General features: G+C 39.5%; 1 protein-coding gene across 1 annotated transcript in view; it reads right to left on the bottom strand.

Moving 5' to 3' along the window:
* Positions 1-6,029: 6,029 nt before the first annotated feature.
* LOC122988782 (cadherin-2-like) overlaps positions 6,030-23,866 on the bottom strand; it is a 102,839-nt gene continuing 85,002 nt past the window's right edge. Inside the window, exons 15-16 of the mRNA XM_044361397.1 lie at positions 16,161-16,322; positions 6,030-10,071 (exon numbers count right to left, since the gene is read on the bottom strand). Coding sequence (XP_044217332.1) covers positions 9,865-10,071; positions 16,161-16,322 — 369 coding nt within the window. The 3' untranslated portion in view covers positions 6,030-9,864. The remainder of the gene's footprint in view (positions 10,072-16,160; positions 16,323-23,866) is intronic.

The following is a 23,866-nucleotide window of genomic DNA, read 5'->3' as shown; positions in this document are numbered from 1 at the left end:
TAAAACTAATGATGTATTCGGGCACTCGTCACCCTTTTAGAGTTTAGGAAATCAGCAAATATTGTTTATGACAGGCCGTGCTGACTTTACAGCATGATTTTTGATGATTTACCTAAAGTCCACCTACAGGCAAAAAATATGTTTTTATTCTTCTCACTTCACTGTGATCTTTGAGCGTCATTGTGCAGAATGATGTATGTGCAGAGTTTGACACTAGAAGACTGTTTTACATTTATCTGCTTGTAATGAAGATCCTCTTCATTAATAGTACTGTAGCACACTGCATAGATTAGCACTATATCAATTTGTATACATCACTAGTACAGGAAATGAGGCACAAACTTGTTGGGTTGGATGGCTGTGATTGAAATTGTTACATGCATTAATGATGTGTATTTTGTAGACGTTGTAGCTGCCTCTCAGCTGGAACTGACTGAAGGGCAGCTCTGTGAAAGAAAGGATACACACTCAGTTTGGCTGGTTTGGTTACTTCAACATGGAATAATGTTTTCATTGTTGTATTACCTAGGCCCAGATGATTTAACTGAATGTATAGTTAACTGTTGCTTGATTGTGCAATAATATAATGTGCAATGTGTGTGTTCAGGTCACTTACCTCTGTTGATGGGCCTTTTCCAAAGTAGCCCCTACACCCTCTCCTTACCTACTTCCACTCCGTTTGCACGTTCATCTGGAGGGTCCGCCATATTAAGTACCATTCCAAACCAACTAGCGGGGAGTGGAAGTGGGTTGTAAAACCCTCCAACAGCGAGCCTGCATCGATGCTGATTTACTGAGCATGTGCGACGCCCATTGTGTTCGTCATGGCGCTGTGTACAAATGTACAACAACAACCTATACAAACATTTACTAGTAAACTGCTCAAACTAACATTTAATATTGCCATGCAGATGTTAAAAACTTAAAGGCTACATTGTATTTAGGATCAAATATACCGTTCTCTAGTCTAGAAAATGGCAGACGTGTCTATTTGATTGTAAGGTGTTTTAAATTTACAGGAACTGTTGCTAAAAACAAGCAGCTTATAAACATAAGAATGCAAAAGGAGAGGATGTTTACAAAGAAAAGAAATGCAACCAAAGAGGCTTGGGAGTAATTTTGGTATTATAATATATGTATATGTAGTATTATATATGATGAAGTCTAGCTATATGTTTGACATTAGTGTCATTTTTTATTTAAACAAAACTGGTTTTGACAGGAACTTCTGTAAGTTGTTTAATTTATTTCCAATGGAACATGAATACATTTTTAAAAAGTTTGACAGTACCTTTGTGTATCCTTCATATCTCCAGAGACAACAATGTTCACAACCTCTGGTTGTTATATCCCAGTTAGTGGCAGGAGCTAAATATACTTCTGACTACAAATGTATAAAGGAAAAACTAAACACATTTATTGTTTTAGGGGGAAAACATTCATTAACGTTTATGCACAAATGTAATTACCACAGATAAATTATATTAATGCACAACAGGCTTTCAGTAATACTTGCAGTGTTACTGTACCATTGTATTGCCATTGACATGTGACATTTAGCAAATGACAATATAACCCAGGATATTTGATATGAATAATGAAGCTAAAAGGAAAACAGTTTTGAATTGCATCATAGCAAGTGGTCTTTAAAAATGGATCTTTTCAATAGCATGTCTGAAAAATGGCTCATCACCACGTACAAAAGGATCACTATGCAAGGAATGTAGTGATGTGGTCTATAACCAAGAAATGTATTTTTTTAAAAACATCTACACCTTCTGGAAAATCTCCTTCTCTCATCTTGCAACAGCTGGTGGATGATGGCAACTGTTGTCGTTCCCGACCATTGACTATCTATAAAGATTTATTATAAGTACATAAATATTTATATAAAGTCAAAGATCCTGAGAGATGCTGACTGGAAACCATACTGACAAAAGTTACGACAGTTCCTGTTTCCACCGGAGAGAGTGAAGTTCGTCCCAAAGCTTGCCGCTGTATTTATACCCTACAACTTAATGAAGGGAACTTCATTCAGCTGTGAGTGTGACTACAAACAGAGTGCACTCCGTGACGAAGTGGTAGTGGGTAGAGGCTACTGCCTATTGTGTCTCCTCTCTAGGGTGTTCCAGGGCTAAGTCCCCAGGGCAACTGAACACCAGTTAAAGGTTCCAGGAGATACCATGTTGTAATTAGTGTAGGGGTGTACTTTAATGTGCTGTTCAGATTTTCTATGATATTATGTAATGTGTAACATAAATTAAGATAATGCATTTGCGTTTAAGATAATAATATTTGACAGTAGTGCAGAATAAATGTATTTTAATTATTCAATGTATTGTATTTGTTGTTTTTCAGCTGCAACACGGCCATCCTAACACCGCTGAACAGGGAAAGTTTCTCTGTGCTCACCTTAAATCTGAGTGTGCAGCGTGTACCTACAAACATGATTTGTGACATCACAACAAGTTTAGTGCCAATTATGGTCCAGTACGCGACTTAAAAACTGTGTGTTTTCATTTCACTATACAGTGATGTAGTGGACAGCATGTATCCAGCAGTTAAACTTTTGATATGAACAATATTTGCATATTCATAGAGTCTGGATTTTTCAATAAGGCTTCTGTAGCCAGGTGCACTTTGCATACTGTGATGTGGATAGGTGAACTCAACACTTGTTAGCAGCTGGAGAGTGAATCGAGATCCAATCATGACTAACAATGAAGTACATTGTATTTGGCCAGAAGACCTTCTTCCTGTTTTTGTGTTCTTGCTCCCACCTTAGACACAACTAACCAATGGGCTGAGTTCTCTCATGGCTTTTAGTGATGCACTTTGGTTAATTTGTATTTTTCCTGTATGAAAAGTGAGAGTAATGAATAAGTCATCAGTTTTTGTATTGCTTGACCTGTCTGCTGCATTCGGCATAGTGAATCACCTGGTCCTCCTGTCCACTCTCTCCAGCCTAAGCATTATGGAGAGTGTGCTCAGCTGGTTTTGAGTCCTGCCTCTCTGGGAGATATCTGAGCCTAAAATGTCTGGTATACCAAAGTACAAGGAGACAGCCAGATGTCTTTTTCATTACTTTTTAAATTGCTCCAAACCATCATATTGTTAACAGAGATCATGGCTGTTAGGGTATCTGGGTAGTGTAGTTGACACAGATGCATATAACCATTATATTCACATCAAGTCCTCATTGTAAACTATAAATACTACAAAAAACGGTAATGACTCATTTAGTAAACTGAAGGCTGAAGGTCACTGCTCCGTCTGTACGTTTATACTGCTGTAAGCTGTTTGCATAAATAGAGAGAGGTATTTCATACTAAACAGACAACATTCTAAAAGTCTTTTCAACCACCTGAAATGAATGATGACAATCCACAGGCAGATCTAAATGTTTCTGGGTCATTTGGGCTCTAGAATGACATCATACAGTGTATACTGAGTGCTCTGTCCTCTGTGTGAGGGCCAAATGTATTGATTAGGGCTGTCAATCGATTAAAAATATTTATTATTATTAATATATATATATTTAATATATTATTAATATTTATCATGTTCAAAATTTTTATCTGTTCAAAATTTACTGTAAAGGGAAATTTTTTAAGTGTTAATACTCTTATATGCTTGCTTTATGCAAATATATGCATTTATTGTTGGAAATCAATTAACAACACAAAACAATGACAAAGATTGTCAGAAACTCTCACAGGTACAGCATTTAGCTTTTTAAAAATAGGCTCAAATCATATCTTATGGCACACTCCAGCTCAACAAGCAACAGATGGGCACATTGGCCAGCGAAATTTTGCATTACTTCAGTATTGATCAAACATCACTCCCTGGATCCCTCACTTCAAAAGCAAATCACACCATGTAATGGGAAAAATAAAGGCTAACGAAAACATCCCCTTGTGCTATGGGATACAAAATAAACAAACAAATAAAATCTATTGTTTCTTGCTAGTTGCCATCTGATTTAATGCTAGAGGCCTAAACTACAAGTGAGGCAAGAGATCATTATAACCATAGACTGTAAAAAATATGGACGTAGTCACAGTGATGTCACCCATTAATTTGCGAACTGCCATTGAGCCTGGAGTTTAGCGATTTGACCATGGCCATCTTGGATTTGATCGTCACCATGTTTGATATTTGAAGCCAGAAATGACCATATTTGGACAAGAGGGTGGAGCTGACCATAGCGCTAGCTGAAAGCTTGGTTAGCACGTTGCTAATGCTAATTTCTGCGCAAAATAGATAATAAAATAATAAAACCATTAAAACAAAATGTACTCACCAAAAAAACTGAACATCAGACTCCTTAGAGGATATTTTATCACAACCAAACTTCACACTGTGAAATAGCAGCAGCTACACCTATACTCTGTGAATCCGGGGTTACACCATGGTTACATTACGTAATCAACGTTGTTGCCGTGGTATCAACTTATCAATCACAACATAGCCATGCCCTAAAGCATATGCTGCTTTATTGTCTATTTCAGTCTGCCATAATTTACAAAATGAACATCATGATGCACTGAAGAAGACTTGAAACTAGCGATTGAGACCATAAACTCATTAAGAAAGTTACTGGGATCATAAATCAAGTGAGAAGTAGGGTCATTTTCTCATAGACTTCCATACAATCAAACTTCTTTTTGCAGCCAGTGGAGTCGCCCTCTGCGAGCCATTAGAAAGAATGCAGGTTTAAGGCACTTCCATATTGGCTTCACTTTTCAAACCCGCTTGATCATAACAGAACCTTCTTTTTCTTTTTGTTTCACAATGGTATCCAGCTTATTGGTACATTGCTGCCACCGTCTGCTCCAGAGTGTGGATTAGACAACAGCCTTACAATCTAATTCCCCACAACAGAACCTGCATCAATGGCATCAACAGAATGAGTTGCATTAAAACAAATTTGTTTTAACGTTATTATCATGTTAACTGATTTTACATACCAAGATCAGTTTACTCTTCACGAGTGTAAACACTCATCCTGTAAAAACAGTTGTAAATGTCATCTGAGAAAAAAAACATGATGATGTCTTAGTGTCATACAAATTTATAAAAGAAAGCCTGCAATCTGGATGCATCAATTCACAAGAAGTGTCCATTTACCAGGCAGGGAGTGCCAAATGAAAGAAGCTATGGGGTTGCATTATGGGAAATGTTGGATCCAATGTTTTTTGAGTTTGACTCATTCTTGGACTACAAGTCAGGATTTCTCTGCAGTTTTGATTACAACAATTATTTCTTTAATGTCTCCCACAAATCCCCAAACATTATAGAAGTGCAATGCTAAATTAATTGAATACTTGTGAATTACTTTACTGACACTATTTTCTTTACCTCAGTGATGACAATGTTGGTTTTTAAAGCAGCACTAATCAATATTTTTATATGAACAATGGGTTAAATTACTACATTTAAATGTGAAAGGGGTCACTTGTACTGACGAACCCAAGGAGGAAAATCACCAACTCTGCAGTTCCCCTCAGCTCTATAGAGCGTTTTAGCCTCTTTCAGCTCACTGTTTTGTTTTCTTGGCCTGCAAATTCACTGTTTTGGCTCAGTCTCACAGCTCTCATCAACGTGGTTTTCAGTGAAAAAGCTCCGATAAACCTACTGCACACTACCTGACCCGCACCAAACAGCAGACAGACACAGTTAGAGACTAGCTGATAAACATAGTGGAGCATTTAGTAGCTAAAGAGACATAGACATTTTTTGCAGGAGTTGGTGGAGACCAAAGCAGAGGTAAAAGGAGAGTGAATATTCAACTTACAATCAAGTTTATAAGGTGTTAATATATCACTGTTGTGTTTACAGCTTGTTCTGCTGACCCTACGTGGATGAGGACCCTAAGTGGAATGAAGGCCAAGCGATCTCTGTGAGCTTCTAACACATTCTGAACCAGGGTCAAGCTTTGGATCTTCTACTGTGTGTGTTAGAGTGTATTTAATGTGCCTGCAAAACATCCGAAAAATACTGTTTTCCCATAATGAAAAGATAAAAACATGCAAAAAATGTTTAATTTGTAATCCAAATTACACATATACAAGGATTCAGAATATTAGCATGTCATTTTCAGAGACCACAGCCAAAAGAACAACAAGAGAAAAAAATACAATCTGTACATATTTCAGTTTACAGTGAGTAGCCAGCTGGAGAGTACCAGAGAACACTAAGGCAAATCATCAGCAGACAGAAGAAACATTGCCTTTTTTGTATTTAATCCACCACAGCAGAGTATCAAGAAGTATCTTTGCTACAAAACAAGGACTGATGACTCCCTTTATTAGCAATCAGCTGCATAAGTTACATTGTGATAAAAGCAAAACAAAAAACAGAAGGTATCTATCTAGAGTCTAGCATTACTGTACATGTCTTCTCAATAGCTTTGGAATACCAAACTGGCAAAAATATGCAGCTCTTTTGTACAGCTCTGGGTATGACCAGTGTCTGCTCTTCATGAGTAGAAACCCACAACAGGTTCAAAGGTTGTGATTCAACAGGAAAAAATGCTATTCATACATATGTAACATTGGTCCTGAGAGTTGTGTTGGGCTCATTAAAATGAAAAGGGTTTATCCCCTTTGGAGCATGACGGTGCTCAGTAAATTAAATGACAATCTGCTCATTAGATTTTAAAGGTAAAGGACACTCAAAATAGTGAATTTGTAAATAAATAGGCGTTGATTATGTTTGTGGTCTTTTTTTCCCTTAGGGGTCGTATTATATTCACAATAGCAGATGTTCTCATTGAATAGAGAGAGTACCAGCTCCTATAGAGCCTGTTACATTAAGAGAGTGTTGCATTATAGGTTGTCTGTAGCCTTAATGTTGCTACACTACCAAGTTTCTCATTTACCATTTTTACTGTGTGTCTATAAGAGTTAGTCAGCCCTAAAAGTGTTTTGTTATACAAGTTCAACCTACAGAAGTTTCTGACAGCTCATGTAGCGTGCTTTGTTGCCATGGAGGAAATAAATTAATGACAAATGAAAACAAGTGGAAAGCATCTCCGTACGTCTTTATCGCAGAAACAGACTGGGGACCAAATTATTTGTAAAGTTTCCAAAAATGACGACTGTCACAGAATGTCATGATGAGAAGTCTGGAAAATGATAACAGCCAGACACAATCATTCTGATGCTTCCTGACTGTAGAAAATGTGACTGATAAACAGAATGAACAACTAACTGTGCCTGAAAAAATATTTAAACAAGCTACACGCACTTGTGATTTGTGTTATTGGAATGATTTGATGTGGAATGATGTTTCACAGAGGGAAAGGCTAACAGAGAAGAGAGAAGAGGGAAGGCTAATAGTATCTCAGCAAAACTTTCCCCTGCATAATGAGTGTCTCATAAGTGTCTCAACATAAGTGTCTCATATATTCATGTATGTATGTATGTATATGTGTGTGTGTGTGTGTACACAAACACACGTACATATATACATACATATATAGGTGTGAAAGATATGGAAAAATTCCAAATCAGGTTACCTGTACTATTAATATTACATCGATGTATATCTCAAATTTCATGTAAATCTAGCCAGAAATTGTCAGAATGAAACTGTTGGATTAATGGATTTTTTTGCTAGCATTGCTAAAATATCTCCAGATGGTTCCAAATTTTAAAAAGCAATAAAGAAATGCTGCAACATATGCAACTGTTCCAGTGCAATAAGCAAATTCAGTGAACTTACATCAACTCCATTTCTGAATTTTCTGTTTGTCAGGCATAGTTGTTTGAAAGATGTATTAGCAGATCATTATCTGATATCAGACGGCTTGTTGTTTCACATTCTGGTCAACCACAATACTGTATAACTGGACATTATGGGGCGGCTGTGGCTCAGGAAGTAGAGCGGGTTTTCCATTTATCCGAAGGTTGGTGGTTTGATCCCCGGCTCATTCATATCATGTCGAAGTGTCCTTGGTCAAGATATTGAACCCAAACAGTGTGTGTGTGAGAATACTTAGAATTCCTCCTGATGAAGAGGTTGGTACCTTGCATAGCAGCATGCGTGAGTGTGCCATGTAGTGTAAAGCACTTTGAGTGGTCGGAAGAGTGGAATGGCGCTATATGAATGCAGCCTGTTTACCATTACAGACTAAAGGTGTTGGATATTCTGTTCACAAGATGGTCACCAAACACACATATGCATCTGTAAGAGAAATCGATCCACAATGCGTCAAACCTACACAAATCCACTCTTGCTCTCGCTGTCATACTCGTTACTCACTTCACTCTGTTCATGATGGGAACTGTAATTTGTCATTTCAGAGATCTTACTGTTTGCCTCCAGTTTCACAGATTGAGTTTTCTTTGCTTGTCCCCTTGAAACTCTGCTGCTGTTTTTGCTTTCTGTTTTCTTTCATCTGCACAAACACATACATGGAAATTATGTTTCACCACTTTGCTTCTGTATTTTGTCATCCTCCAAATAAGCTAAACTACATCTCATTTAAAGTTCCCATTTGTGAAAGCGCAGCAGGGACATAGCCGCAATATTTCAACCACACTACAAATAACATTTCTGCTTGTAGGAACCTCCCGGATTGAGAAACAAAGCTATTTAAATTCATTGTGGCACTAAATGTTCTCGACTATGTAGGAATGTTGAAAGCCAGCAATTCTTTATAGCAATTCAATCAAAGCTTTGATGTGATGTGGTGTTGAATGATCAGAGTAAAATCAGTGTGGGAGAGCGGAGAGGAAATTAAAACTTCTGATCTCTGCAGGCTTTGTTAACACAGGCAGTCAGTCACATTAATACCAGACCAGTGAAGTGAAATGAACTTGCTGTTTATGCATACAGACATGTGCTTCAAAAACCACACAGATGATGTAACACATATATCTGCACTATTGCAGAGAAAGGTGCTCCGTTGTGTCTTCCATGTAAAAACAGCAGCTATAAAGAAGGTCCGGTGAGTGGATCGTTTCACTTCAGGGATTATTCTCATGAAAATACAAAACTTGGTTAGCTCAAATCTAAATAAGTGTATTTGATCCTGCTAATCTCTGTAAAACATATTTTGGGTATCAGATGGAAAAAAAAAAGACCCAGAGCTGTACAGTGAAGCCATGTTTTTGCTGGTAATATCATCCAAAGCTCCTCAAGATAGGCTTTGCCCTTTAGAGTGTCCATCCAGTGTGTCTCTGTGGAAATGACTATCTCTCTCACACACACACACACACACACACACACACACACACACACACACACACACACACTCACACACTCACACACACTCACACTCACACACACGCATACAGGTAATGAGGTGGAACCCAAAAACACACACACTCATTATCATGGCGAAGCGCTCCTCCAGTTGCTGTTGCAAAACACTGGGAGCTTTAAAGCAATGTACAGAATCAAGACTGAACACAATCAAAAGAATGTACAAAAAGGCACATTTGACCCCAGTGCTCCTGTACTGTGAGATTCAAGTGTAAATGAGCGTCTGTAGCATGGCTGTCGTAGCTCTTAACCATCATAGTGACAACATCCCCCACTGAGTGCACTGTTCTGGCTGCTAATGCTCCCGATGATAATGTCCATCAGCCTGTGGATGCTAGCCGCTGTCAGGCCTTTCTCAGCCAGGAGTCAGCATGGTCCCTAGTGTCATCAACTGTCCTGAAGAGGCAGCGAGTCTCTTTACAAGCTGTCCCGTGGTAATACAGAAGTGCCGCTTGCGTATCCCAATTCAAATCCCCGTGTTTACCCCATAATATCCTCTTTCCTTATCCCCACCCCACCACCACCTGAGCATTCTAGCACGGGTGGGGGGGCAAGGGGTGGGTGATGTCGGTGTGGGGGTCGAGGGTGCTAGTCGTCCCCTCCGCCGTACAGGTCGGCCAGCTTGCGGAAGCGTGGCCCCCAGTCGCCGAGGTAGTCGTAGTCCTGGTCTCCGCAGCTTGAGGACGAGTGCAGGGAGCTGAGGGAGCCGGCGGTGGAGCCGCTGCCCTCGTAGTCGAACACCAGCAGGGAGTCGTAGGGGGGAGCGGTGGGGTCGTTGTCTGCTGCCTTCAGGCCCTGGAAATAAAAAACGGAGGAGACGGGGAGGTGAGCAAAGAGCATCGCAGCGGCAAATGATAGTGGCAAGAAAGGGCAACCTTGTCCTGCTGAAGATGAAAGTACTACTTCTGGACTTCCAGAACGTGGAGGAGTGAACAAGCATCTGAAATTAACGGTCGATCCGGGGATCTAAGTCAATAATCAGCTCCTTTGTTTTACTGATATTTAGGTTTAGATAATTAGCTTTGCATCATTTTATAAAAGAGTTGATTTCCTCTCTGTAAACTAAATCATTTCCTTTTGATATCCTACGACTATGCCTACAATCAGCTGTACACAAATAAAAATGGAGCACTGCAAGGATCAGTTTTATCTCCCTTTTTATTCACTGAATATTGGCCTGATATCAAAGGGAAATGATTTAGCTTAAATGATGGAAAGCTAATTATTTAAACCTAAATATCAGTACAACAAATGAGCTGATTATTGATTTGAAGAAGAAGAGGGAGGAAGTTACTCCTGTTTTTATTGATGGTCAAGAGGTGGATTCTTTTCTTATTCTTACAAATATGTGGGTGTACATTTGGATAAAACTCTAAACTTGATGGAAAATACCAACATCAGTTCAGATTGTTTTTTCTGAGGAATCTAAGGTCCTTTGATGTAAATAGAGAACTACTTCTTGTTTTTTTTCTTTCTTATTTTTATTCTAACTGCTCTTATTTACAAAAAAAAAAAATATTCAGTGGAATTTTCACTGAGAGCAATACTCTCTTTTTCAGGAGAGAGTTGGTCACATTCACTCAGTTAGACATTCATACTTGGAAGCTTCCCAGTACAACCACAGTCTGATCTGCTGGTCCCTGAGCAGCTCCACTGGTTAAGTCTCAACAAGGGCACCTCAGTGGTGGTAATGAGGGAGGGGAAAGCTCTGCTTCTTTTAAAAAAAACAGTTGAGGACCATTCTAAAATATGAAGAATACCCACTCAATAGTGTCTTTAGTGGACCGAACAGTTCCTTTAGTGCATGGCTGCTCATGCTCCAGTGTTCACCAGAAAGACTGAGAAGGTCCTTTGTGCCCGCTGTGGTGAAGCTTTTCAGTGACAATGAGTATTAAGAGGCCTTTATGATCATTTATTACTGCTGGCTGGTTTTTTAAAAAAAAAATTAAATAACTTTTTCTGGCTTTTATGCCTTTATTTGATTTGATTTTATAGGGACCATTAGACAGTGTAGGGAGACAGGACACATAGGGAGATAAAGAGAGAGGTATGACATGCAACAAGAGTCCCCTGGTTTATGTGGATTATGTGCTACGCGCTTTAACCATCAGGCCACCGGTGTCGCCTGCTGTGAGTGAAAAAGGTAAAAATGGATCAGAAAAGGATTTTTCATTTTCTATTTTAACTAGGCTGTATCATTCTCATATTTTTTTTTTCATAAATTCACTGTGACTTTTCAAGGACTCCAGTCTACTGTCGATGACCACACATCATTGCTGGATCAGCTCTATTGAGGTGCTCTATGACACCTCAATAGTACTTGCTGAGGCTTTGCAGTTATATTACTGATAAAAACCTTCACATACAGAGCCTGCGTTTGATGTGGGATAATGACCGTGCACCGTCATATCAGTCTGATGTCACAGGTTAATCCCTGGAGTTCCATACTCATCACTTCTACACCAGAGAATTCAAAAATTGTATTAAAATATTTGCTAAGCAGAGCTGTCAACCTTCAGTTCATTAAAAATGGACATTGCCGCGTTTGCATCGGAGATTTAGCGCATGACGGTGCAACAAGCCACAGATTGAGAGAAGCTGAATTTATGGTTGAGAGAGCAACAAGACTCAGACTATATCTAATGCAGGATTACAGTAATCCTATAATACTTGTATAGTAACTGTATAGTAAGGTAGTATAGAAAGCTGTGTTCACACTTTCATACCAAAGCAGAGCAGTGTAAGACCCACGTTAAACCCCTGAAACCAGATCTGATTGCCCATGTTGAACCATTCAGAGCATCTCAGAGGAGCAGAATTCACTTTCAGAACTAGGATTCAAAATGTCAAACTTCCCATCAAAAGCCAGAATCTCTAACCTCCAAATTACCTTTACGTCAGTCCCTAGAGGACAGGCACCAGAGTGTGTATGTGTGCTACGGTTGGGTGATTGTTTCCTTTTTTCATATCATCCAATCGTGGTTACTTGAGATTACCGATAGGCGATCCGATCGCCAGGGGGCCGGCGGTAGTAGGGGGGGGGGGTCGGGAGAGTTATATCACAGCATCCGTCCTTGTGTCTGTGCTTGGTGCAACAATATCACAGCATCATGTTCCAAATCAATCAATCCAAATCATATCTATAATGTTAACTGCTCTTATGTTTTTTAACATTTATTTATTCAGGGGAGTTTCTCTGAGAGCAATGCTCTCTTTTTCAAGAACATCCTGATCACACCTGGAAGCTGCCCAGTACAACCACAGTCTGATCTGGCAGCCACTGGAGCAGCTCCACTGGAGCAGTTGGGGTTAAGGGTCTTACTCAATGGTGGCAATGAGGGAGGGTGTGGTTGGCAAGTGCTGCTTCGTCACCTTCCCCACCCAGATTTACCCTGCCAGTCAATGGGATTGAACTGACGACCCTCCGGTCACAAGCTCGCTTCTCTAACCTTCAAGCCACCATTGTCCCGATGGGATGGCAAAGTTTTGGTGAGCAGGCATATGGAGAACAGAGAAATTCACTCGTCACTCTTGCTGATTAATGGGGCTCAGCGGGCGGACATGCCGCTCCACCAAAAACATCTCTACACAGTAAGGCTCAGATTCTAGAGATTATATTTATAACATTTTATTTATGTAAGTTAGTTAAAATTTACTTAATATCAGCGTAAGAAAAAACAATTGTCAATCATCCCTTCAATCGTGGGTATACGCCTAGTGTGTACATGTGTGTGTGTGTGTGGGGGCGTTGAGATGGACAGTAGGGAGTGCTGGGGGAGAAGGAGAGAAGGAGGGATTATAGAGGAGCGTAGAAGAGAGGAGGATTTGGGTCAGGCTGGACAGATGCTGCCTCTATCTCTAGGAGGAGATTCAGCAGATTACCCAGCGTAGCCTGAACTTAAAACCACCCACCCTTCCCACGCATACAAACGCACACATACGTAGTCACGTGCACCATTTCTAATGACCTCACTCTAAGAATTTCAACCTGTTCCAGTGCCATCTACAATTAACATCTAAACATTTTTTTTTTCTCCAAAACTAGCAGTCCAGAAAATGGGTGTTTCTTTTCCCCCTTCCTCACCACTCAAGAGTGGTTGGAAATGAAAGCAATAAATCTGATAAGCTGTGGAAATGTTTTGTGGGCCGCGTCTGTCGTCTGACTGAAGACGCTCCTGTCACTCGGAAACTCAATGGGAGGAGAGAATTAACGCGGAGAGAGGGAGAGGGAGAGGGAGAGGCAGGGCGAGAAGCATCGGCTTGTCATGTCTGCCGGATTAAGCTGTCTAGATCAGCTTGCCATGTCTGACAGCTCCCGCTCATTATTCATAGCTCCGCTTGGCAGATGTCTTTATGCAGCCCCGACCAAAAGACACACACACACACACGCTTGTGCACACAAACAATATGGAAGCAGATAGCGCACAGTGAATGCCGTGCGTCAGCTCACGTTGACAATGATGACTCTTCACGCCTCGGAGGTGCCTCTCCACCGTGGAGCCATGCACTCCAGATGTGAAGACGGTTCTCGGCCCTGTTACGGGAAGAGTTCGGTCTCTTCAAGAAGCCTATGTGATTAACTGTGAGAGTCATGTTCATCCAGCTAAGAGTCACACTCAGAACTGATGAAAACATATTTTTCAAATTCAGGATGTTCACCTTCTCTCTAGAGCTGCACAAACGTATGTACGGAGTCAGCGCTCAACTCTTATGAATTATCTTTTACAGTCCAGTCATTCTAGTGTTGGATGATAAAGGTATGCTTCAAACAAAGTGCTAGTCTAACGGCGTCTGCCACAATCTCTGTATTCCTCCACACAATCCAACAACCACACCCAACCTTCTCTCTTGGGCTCTCTCTTTGTTTGTTCTCTCTGCAGCTACTTTTGTCACTTTTCATGACTATAAACAAGTGAAACACCATGAATGGCTTCGAGGAGAGACTGTCCAAAAGCGTGTGCGCCTTTATCCCCATTCGAACACTTCATTGTGTTGAGACTACAAAGACAGAGAATTCTTGGAGCGAGACGGAGAGGCAGTGGCCAGGAGGAAGCTATGATGGCAGGCTTTTTTTGCTTTGCCTTTGAGTGTGGCCTGGATTCATCATATAGAGATGAATCTGGGTTGTAGGTGGTAAACAGACAAATCGCTATCACTGTGGTGGCACCTCACTTATACACCCGTGTGTAACACTGTAAACACTTTTGCTAAAAACTGTCAAAGAGATCCTGTAGAACATATAGACGTAGTCAAACAACACATCATACTAACTAGTTTGAAGCTTACAGAGGCCTGAAGGTTCTTTCCTGAACACTCACACATCTAAACAGAGACATAATACTAGAACGTTATCAGCAGATTTTACTCAGCAGTGTTTGGTATAATCATCAGATGTAAAGATATTAAATATATGGTAGCAAATATCTGGTTTTGGTTGCTTTAGTCCCATATAGACAGATCATAACCAAAGCACCACACAAATCCTTTAATGGCACCAGTAGTTTGTTCTAATGCCTAAACACCATGTTTACATTTCACTGACAAGGAAACTCTGTGAAGTTGTTATAGTCCCACAAAAGTGGAAGATCCTGTTTTTTTCTTCTTCCTGCTCATTTTCAATTGTGGAATTTGTATTATGTCGTTACAAATGGTAGCTTACATATAAAAAGTTTGCACTGCTGCTTCAGCAGTCTGAGTTAGCTACATCGAGTCGTATCTTCTAAGTTACAGTCTAAATTTTTGCCTGATTTTGGCTTCAGCTGAACTTTGGGCTGGATTAAGGGCAGTGGATTTTTGCCCCCATTTCTTACAGTGTAGCTAGGGTAGTTAGAGAGAACAGTTTCAGGGTCAGTATGGAGAGTAGGAATTGTTACACCAAGACTCATTTACATAATGACATGTCAGTACTGTATTAAGACAGTAAATAGTAAAAAAGTGGGACGCTCTAAAAGACTTCCCCAAACTGTCCCCTTAAGGGGCTGAAGATGACCTATAACCAGTCTGTGGGATTAACTAAACTCAATGGATTTACCTCCAATTAGGTGTCCAGGCTGTGGCCATGTCTGAGGCCAGCTAATCCTGACCACTAGCAAAGCTAATTAAGAATTACAGACACTGTTCTGTGTGCCACTCTCTCTAGCTACAGTATGTCTGTTTCTTAAACAAACTTGAGTTTGCATATAGTGTCCTTCTGCCAACCATCATCACCGTCATCACTGACACTTGTGTATTGTTTCATACCAGTGAGGCAGACTATGTATTACTGAGCTTAACACTGAATACATTTGAAATCTGCATCATTTTTTATGATTTCTGTGTTTGAATATAAGCATTTCATTCTGTTTTAATTAAGTGCAATCAAAGTCTTTGAATGTTACAGTGGGTTGGCTCCAAATAGCTGTGAGGAGCAACTGTTTGAAAAAACTGTCTGAACTACAATATCCCTAAATCCTGTAAGGTGATGAGGTAAACTACACACATCCCGGCCAGTCTTTGATGCTTTACAACAAAGGATAGAAAAGGGATGAGATGAGCAAAAGATCCAAAGAAGATTGGCAAATCCAGCTTATTCTGAACAATGTTCACCAACTGGCCAACAGACTGTTTGTATTTCACTCGAGTTGTGATTCAATACTTCTGGTGAGCAAGTACATGTGCCCAACACCTGAATTTAACTTGAGTGAACAGAGTGAATCTCAGTCAGTGAGGATGGGACACCCTCCTCTGCTGTGGTCACACTTGCTGGTTTAGACTGACAAGAACACTGAATTTTTACACAAAGATGTTGCCTGGAGAGGTTTAACTTGACAAAAGACAGCCCTCTCCAAACACACACACACACACACACACACATACACACACATACACAGCCTGTGTTGTCCTACCTCGTGGATGAAGTCTCCTATGTCTCCTGGGTGGGGGGCAGCAGAGCGGAGGGGGTACTGGTGGTCATGATGGAGGGGTCTCTCATCCAGACGTCTAATCCCCACCTTGACACACTCCGGCTCCAGAGCATCAGGCTGCTGCAGCTGACTCAGATCATAGTCCTAAACACACACACACAAAGCCACACATATAATTGTTTATGAAGACATTCAACTGACTTCAAACTCACAACATCGCGTTTAAAACACACTACTACTAGGATTACCTCATCTCTGATTCCATGACCTTTTCAAAACTGTACATGATGCTTTTATGAACCAGAACTGTTAAACCTTCCTTTGTTGTTTTTCAGCCCGGTTTCCAGTCCAGTGAGGCTTAAACCATGTCATGACTGTATGACAGAAATGATTGCTGGAAAATCCATGTGAACCTTCCTCAAAAAAGGCCCTGAAATTTCCATATGAAATGTACAAAATTATTTGTTGTATGCTTTCCTGTCTTAACTTTAGGGTTACTCCAGAAATCATGACCACTAGGAAAACAGGTATTGTTTAGGAGCTGCTGGACCAGGAGTTGTTCTGTTTCTGTTGATTGGGTAAGGAAAGTTATGGAAGTGTTTGCTAACCTGTTCGCAATTTGAAGTTTAGCTCGACTAATGCTGGATGTTTGAGGACAATGCCATACTTGATTTTGGATTTTTGAATTGATAAAAATATGTTACCTTGTGAGGCAGCTGGATTCACAAGATCACAACATCATTACATCATGTGAGAATCCATCATGTCAGGCTTCAAGTTATGCGTTTGTGTCCAAACCATCCATGGTTCGGTAAATAAGCATTCCTTATATATTTGGTGACCTAGCTATGTTATGTAGTGAGTGGGACATAAACTTGTCAGTGCTCTCTTGTGGACTAACTATATATACCGGAGACACTGTTTCTAAATAACCTGAAACATATCTTTGACATCACTGTAATGATATTTGTTACTGTACGTCTGACATTTACATTGACACCAGCAGCTTGGGTGTTGGGCATTAATACAATGTTGGTCGATGATAAGTCTGCTTTAAGAAAAAAAAAGAGAGATCAAAATAGATACAGCAGAACAAGAGATGTTCTTTTTTATTCCACACATTCTTCTTCCTTGTATCTGAGTGATTACCGCAATGGGGGGAGAGTGACAGTAGGAGGATTTTGCCTGACAATCTATCACACACAACAACTGACCACATTTTGTGCCATCAAAAGCACTTCATACAATGCTGTACCCTCATTTTGTTTCCCTGTTGAGCATCAGTGGAGGGATATGGAGGGAAATTTATACTAAAAAAGACAGTTACTTTGGAAGATATACACTCGATTTAACTAAATCAGAAGCCTCATATTATTTCAGATAAACTTTTGAATACATTTTTGCACAAAACGAGGACCATGGAATATGTCCCCCATCACTCACATTGAAAAGGCATTGGGAAGGGACTTAAAGAATTGTGAACCTATCCTACTTTCCTGTTTAAATTCCGTAAAGATTTCTTATGCAGACACAGTGAGTTCTGGATCATCCTGAAACATGAATTCAACTCTTCAACACCTCTGCTTAAAAAGAGACATAATCTCTCCTTGGCAGCATATTTGGGTTGCTGTACATTCGTACCTCAAACTAAATGAGAAAAATCTGCTTCTTGGCTTCAGCTTCATTACCAAACCCCAACAAATCTACCTATAATTGCATAATAATGTATTCTTCATAACTGCAACACTAATGGCAGTATTTTTGCAGGCTCTGGTTGTGCCAGCACTCATAAGAGACTTAACTGCTTCATGGAAATAACAATCTTCATCAGGACAGATTTGGAGGAACATACACACATACACTTACAGTAAATGGAGCTATAACTTGACACTAACTACCTTTATGTTCCTGCTGTATTTAACAGTTGATGTAGTGAGAATTTCAATGACTCAAAGGGGCAGCATGATCTCCTCTGATGCAACGTCTACCATCTCGCCTGCATCATCCGTCCTCAGGGAGGAGTCAACCCCATTCTAATGTGATCTAATTAGCATCCACAGTCCATCTCTCACCTTCTCTTACACCACATCAGCACAGTCAGCCGGGCAGAGGGGGAGTGTGTGTCACGGCCTCTGATCTGTTCATGTTAAATGGTAGTGTCTAAATCACTACAGCAACCATCCAGAAACCATTTCATGCTCTCTGGTCTTCAGGGAAATCGACTAAAGCAGTCTTTTCAGGACAATAACAGCATGCTGTGGACTGACCTTGGGCTTTATTCACAATAATGGCCGACCAACAGAAAACTTTTCACTGAAGAGCTGCTGAGAGCCCTGCTATAACCTGACAGGATTTGTCAAGGACTCTGTATTTAATATTTTGAATGACTGGTATTGTCCTACAGTAGGCTACCTGCCATTAGTTTTTGTTGATATCTGTCTATTCTTTTCTTGTTCGTGGTCGCACAATTGTACATGCAGACCAAAGTGAGAGCCCCAGACTGCATTACCACACTATTATAAGGTAACACTGATACACATAAAAGCAGATACAGTGTCTGAGGTGAATGATTAAACTCAAGGTCAAGTTTAAAGTGTTTGTAAGTTTTATATACTTGTATGGAAATGAATAGGAAACAATGACTTCTTAGACGGTAGGAAAGGCATTCAAAATTGAAAACACAATGGTGTGTTTTAGTTGGCAGTAATATAAAGTGTATAAAGTTTTACAATATGGGTTAAATTATGCAAGAACACAGGCATTGCTCTTCAGTGGATTTTTTTGGCCTGTTACACAGCAGATGCTTTTTCACCACTTGACTTTCAAGACATTTCCACTGTAGAAGTATGGCCACCAAAAGTTATTTTAGAGCTTTGGAGACCAAAAACTGGCTGTTTCAAAATTTTAACAATTTAGGCTCAGGAGGTAGAGCGGGTCGTCCACTAATCGGAAGATCGGAGGTTCGATTCCCGGCTCCTCCAGTCTGCATGTCGATGTGTCCTTGGGCAAGATACTTAACCCCTAATTGCTCCTGATGGCTGTGCCATCAGTGTATGAATGTGTGTGAATGATTAGATGTCTTCTGATGGGCAGGTTGGGACCTTGCATGGTAGCCCCTGCACCCATTCAGTGTATGAATGTGTGTGAATGTGATTCGTAGTGTAAAAGTGCTTTGAGTGGTCGGAAGACTAGAAAGGCGCTATACAAGTACAGTCCATTTACCATTTACCATTTTAACATGAAATGACACATATTGAGAGTCCCTATCGACACATACACACATATACCACCTTGGTGTGTTTATATCTATGCTAAGCAGCATTTTTGAATTAAGTTTAACCAAAAATAAAAAGATGCCAGTGTTATGGTCAAACATTGTCTTTTGCTGCATTTTCAAAACATGAGGGTAATGAGTTGAGATTGCATTAGACTTTTATTATTATGTTACTAGCCCTTTCTCACACATGAGCCTGTAAGATTGCTGTTACGGCAGTGACAGCGCATAGGGCCCTCAGGTTAGATGACCTTTAAACAGCAAGAACACAACCTCAACATGCTGAACGGCAGCAGTCTGTGGTGAAAAGTGTCCGGGGGTTCTTTACTTTACTTTGACTCTCTGCTAATCAGAAACCTCTGCTGATATTTACCAGTCATATTCTGCTCCAGGAGAACAGACATTTCCATTCCATTTCATTATGTAATCTTTAATAAAAGGTTTGAGGTGAAAGTGGTATTTAAGGTTATAGGTAAGGATTAGAGGTGAGTGAACAACTGCAGTGAATGAAGGTCTAATAAGGCGTATTTGTGAGTGTGTTCCTGGGAACTGAGTCTGCTTTTTATCTGAGGCTTAAATCCAGACAAATAAAGACCCAGCCTGTCAGTGGATGAAAAAACCCACCAACATGAAAATCTAATCAAATAAAATAGATCCCCGACACTATCCAAGGCCTGTGTTACTGTAAGCAAACCAAGATTTCCTTTCACTAATTTTATTTATTATATTTACTGCAGAGAGATTACATGAAGGTTGGTTCCTGGTATTTACTTTCATGTACTGAACCGTGCACACAGTCTGAACACAGAAAATAAACTATTAACTCAAACCCACCACTGAATTATGCAGTCATTTTATGTGTAACACTTATTTTAAAGTGTTATATAGCAGATTATGATTTGATCTTTCTGCATGTAGACTGTTGCCATTAATTTGGTTTAATGTCAGAACAAGTTGACATTGCCTAAGAGACATTAGCCTTACTTGTTGCCTAGCCTTACTGGCTGCTCCACAACAACGCTCTATGAGATACACCTCACCACTGCTATTGGTCCAGAGAATAAACACACAGCCAGTGTGTGTAGTGTTAATTCTGTCAATTATTCTCAGATTAAGTCTTAGTCCTGAGATCAAAAGTCCATGTAAATTTTAGTTTTATTTGTTCATCCTTCTTATTTTAGTCAGTTATCAACAAAAACGTGACATTTTTATCTAGTTTTAGTCTAGACCAAGTAGCCTTGACTCCAACAGTAATTGTAGTGCTCAGTTTCTGTTATGACCCGTTAAACATATACATTAATTTTACAACGTTTTGTGTGTTGTTCTTACATAGTGTCACAGTGCATGCCCATGCCCTCTAGAGAGTAATGACCCCGGATGACTAGACAAGCTGGCCATTTGCCAGGAGCGTAATTCTTTGGCTGACTGGTTAGCATAGCTGTCTGTGGTCTGGGAGACCTGATGTGGGAACCCTCCTTCACTACACATAGATTTATTGATATTTTTCTCACTTTACTTAAAGCACCCAATGACCACTTAGAGTAACTTATAATCACATTATAATATATTATAACAGTGATTATAATGCATTATAACATGATTATAATGTATTATAACTACAATACACTTACAATACACTATGATCCTTGTAAAAAAAAATGTCAGTGAGTGACCACCAACTATTAGTATTATGATACTTGACATTATAAGTCATTATAAAATGCTTTATCATGTGTTATGATTATTGTTATAAAGCATTATGAATATTTATGAGTGATTTTAACTGTAACTATACATTGCAATAAGCAGATTATAAGGTATTATAAGTTTATAATGCATTATAGACATGGGTGTCATAGAAAGTGTTACCAAAAAGTTAAATTTAAATGAACTTAGAGTCTGTCATGTTACAGCAGTCATACCTATTAATCAAATATGATTAATATCCCAAGTCATATTTGAGGAGTTGTGAAAGTTTCACTATAACCATTATTTGTTTAAGTCTGGTGTATCTACTTTTTTAATGAGAGAGCCGGTTGTTTCTGGATAAATTAGTGTGAGGAAAGCAGTGGTTTTGTTGATCAGTATATCAGACAGTGATGGGTGCAGTCTGGTCAGGATCAGCCAACACAACCACAGACTATGTTTAAAGTTTATTTAAATTTATGTTTTTCTTGGCTACTGAGGCCTCAGGGGGGGGCATCCTTCTGTACACAACACATTTGATGAACAATCCTGCTCCCAAGTTGCAGACCTACACAAATAATGTCAAGATCCCACATAATTCTGATAGAGTAACAAGTCTCAGTGAACTTTTAAAGCTATTTTATAGACATGGAACATCTCTCCTGACACTATGTCACACTTTTTCTTTCTGTGGCAACAGCTGCTCCAAATATTGATTGAAATATTGTTTTTTTGTTTTTTCCCATCACCTTCTCACTACTAGGAAGATGCTCAGGATAAGAGGTCATGGAAAGTTTTGTGTAATTTTGTATTCTCGTTATGCTCTTTAAAAAATTATATTTTCAAATATTTCAAGCAAGTTTTTTTTTTTTTTTAACATAATATAAAGATTTAGTCACACTTTTGTTTCATAAAGTCAGTTTGGCCTTGTCAACATTTCATCTACATGGGAAAAAAAGGTTATTCATGAATGTATTTAGTCACAGTTTTTGTAGACAAAATATGGATTTTGTGATGTTGGACTTATTGAATTCAATATGATTTAAACTTACAATTCCTCATCTCTGATCATGTGTGTATTTGAAAGAAAACCCGACTGGTATGAAAAAAATTCTGATATTCTGATATGAAAAAAAGTGATATTTTTATGTCATCCTGATCTTGACATTAAAGAAAGGCATGTGTGAAATGGCCATTTTTTGGTACATAATGTTCTGATTTATGTTTTCAAATTTTAGTTTTAGGATGAACTCACTGACATTCAGAGGCATTTTGGGTGCTTTTTAGTTCCACATGGTTTGTATCAAAACATATTAGCTCATCCTCTTCCCTTAACCAAAAGCTAATGCTGAGTCAGTCACTACCAGTTCCAGGTACGCCCCTAAATTAATCATCCCTCTTTCAGAGGAACAAGCTCAGTAGCCAGCAACAGAAGCTGCTCATATCAGCCAAGTGTGACACCATCTTGGAGGTACAGTGAAGAACTGGCTGTCCTCAAATTATGTCTAAATATAAAAACAAGTATAATATATCAAGGAAAGTGGTGGAAAAAAAGTGTTTGTGTGGGTGTAGATTAAACCAGAAACAATATCAGATTCAATCTTCAAGTGACCCACATGAGCAAAAGAGCAATAACACAGATGTTCCACCCAGATGAAATACATTATTTAACAAAGCTGAAACTGTTATGACAGAATAGTGACTGTAATGGGAGGTGCCAACAACAGCACAGCGGGTTATACACCTTTACAAACCCAGTCTTATATCAAAATCACGTCAGTAGATAACAAATAGTGATGGAAATAGAGAGCAGAGCAACTCATTTCTGTTCACTGCTCTGATGCTCTCAGCTCTGGTGCAGAATGCTAGTCATGTCAGCAAAACTGAGGATGCTTATTTTGTCGCTATTGTCTTTATAGCATCTTGTTGTCGATTCTGAACCTGTCACCACACTGGTTTCAGAACATTTTTACTAAAGGACTGCTGCCGAACATTAGCCATCTGGCTAACACTGACACATTTACACAAGTTTTGATAAATGTGTGTTGTCCTTACAAATAAATCAGTGAAAATGCAATTAAATGAACTAGACACTGATTTTCCTGCTCTCTCTCATAATCCTAAGTAAGGAGTATTAACCAGGATTTATCTATAAAGCAGCCCAAATGTAACAATGTCAAATATCGTGTGATTGTCTCAGTTCACACACATAATCTTACCTCAGTTTGCTGATGAAGACTGTGAGATGTGGTTGAAAAGCTCTGGAAAAAGCTAGTAAGTGGCCCATGAGTAAAAAAAAAAAACAATTTTGGCAGTCTGAATGTTGCCTTAGGAACACAATCTCAGTCTTTGTTCCCTTAAAGCTGAGAAACTCTACAGCTGCCAAACACTGCTTTATGTGAGCGTCAGTACAGAAGTGTAGGTGTAACAGCACTTCAGGTGTGTATATGTTCACACATATACAATAGAAAGTCTGCAGCCTCTCAATTGAGCCTCTGCTATAAAAACATGCTCTTAGTGGAGTCGGCTGGTTAAACCAGAGAGTTAAACATCTTTCCAGCAGAAGTGCGGAGCAGCTTATGTGTTTGGCACCAGCAAGAGGAGCTGCGTGGAGGGACACAGGATTGTTCTCCAACAGAAAGCAATTAATCCTGTTTTGAGGTCCTCTTTTGTAGTACACTTAATCTTAGCTGGAGGACAGATGATTGAAAACTGTAGAGAAGGGGAG

Source organism: Thunnus albacares, chromosome 9 (assembly GCF_914725855.1).
Source record: "Thunnus albacares chromosome 9, fThuAlb1.1, whole genome shotgun sequence".
Lineage (NCBI taxonomy): Eukaryota > Metazoa > Chordata > Actinopteri > Scombriformes > Scombridae > Thunnus > Thunnus albacares.
Note: the sequence above shows the minus strand (reverse complement) of the source record. Positions and strands in the feature narration are given on the sequence as shown.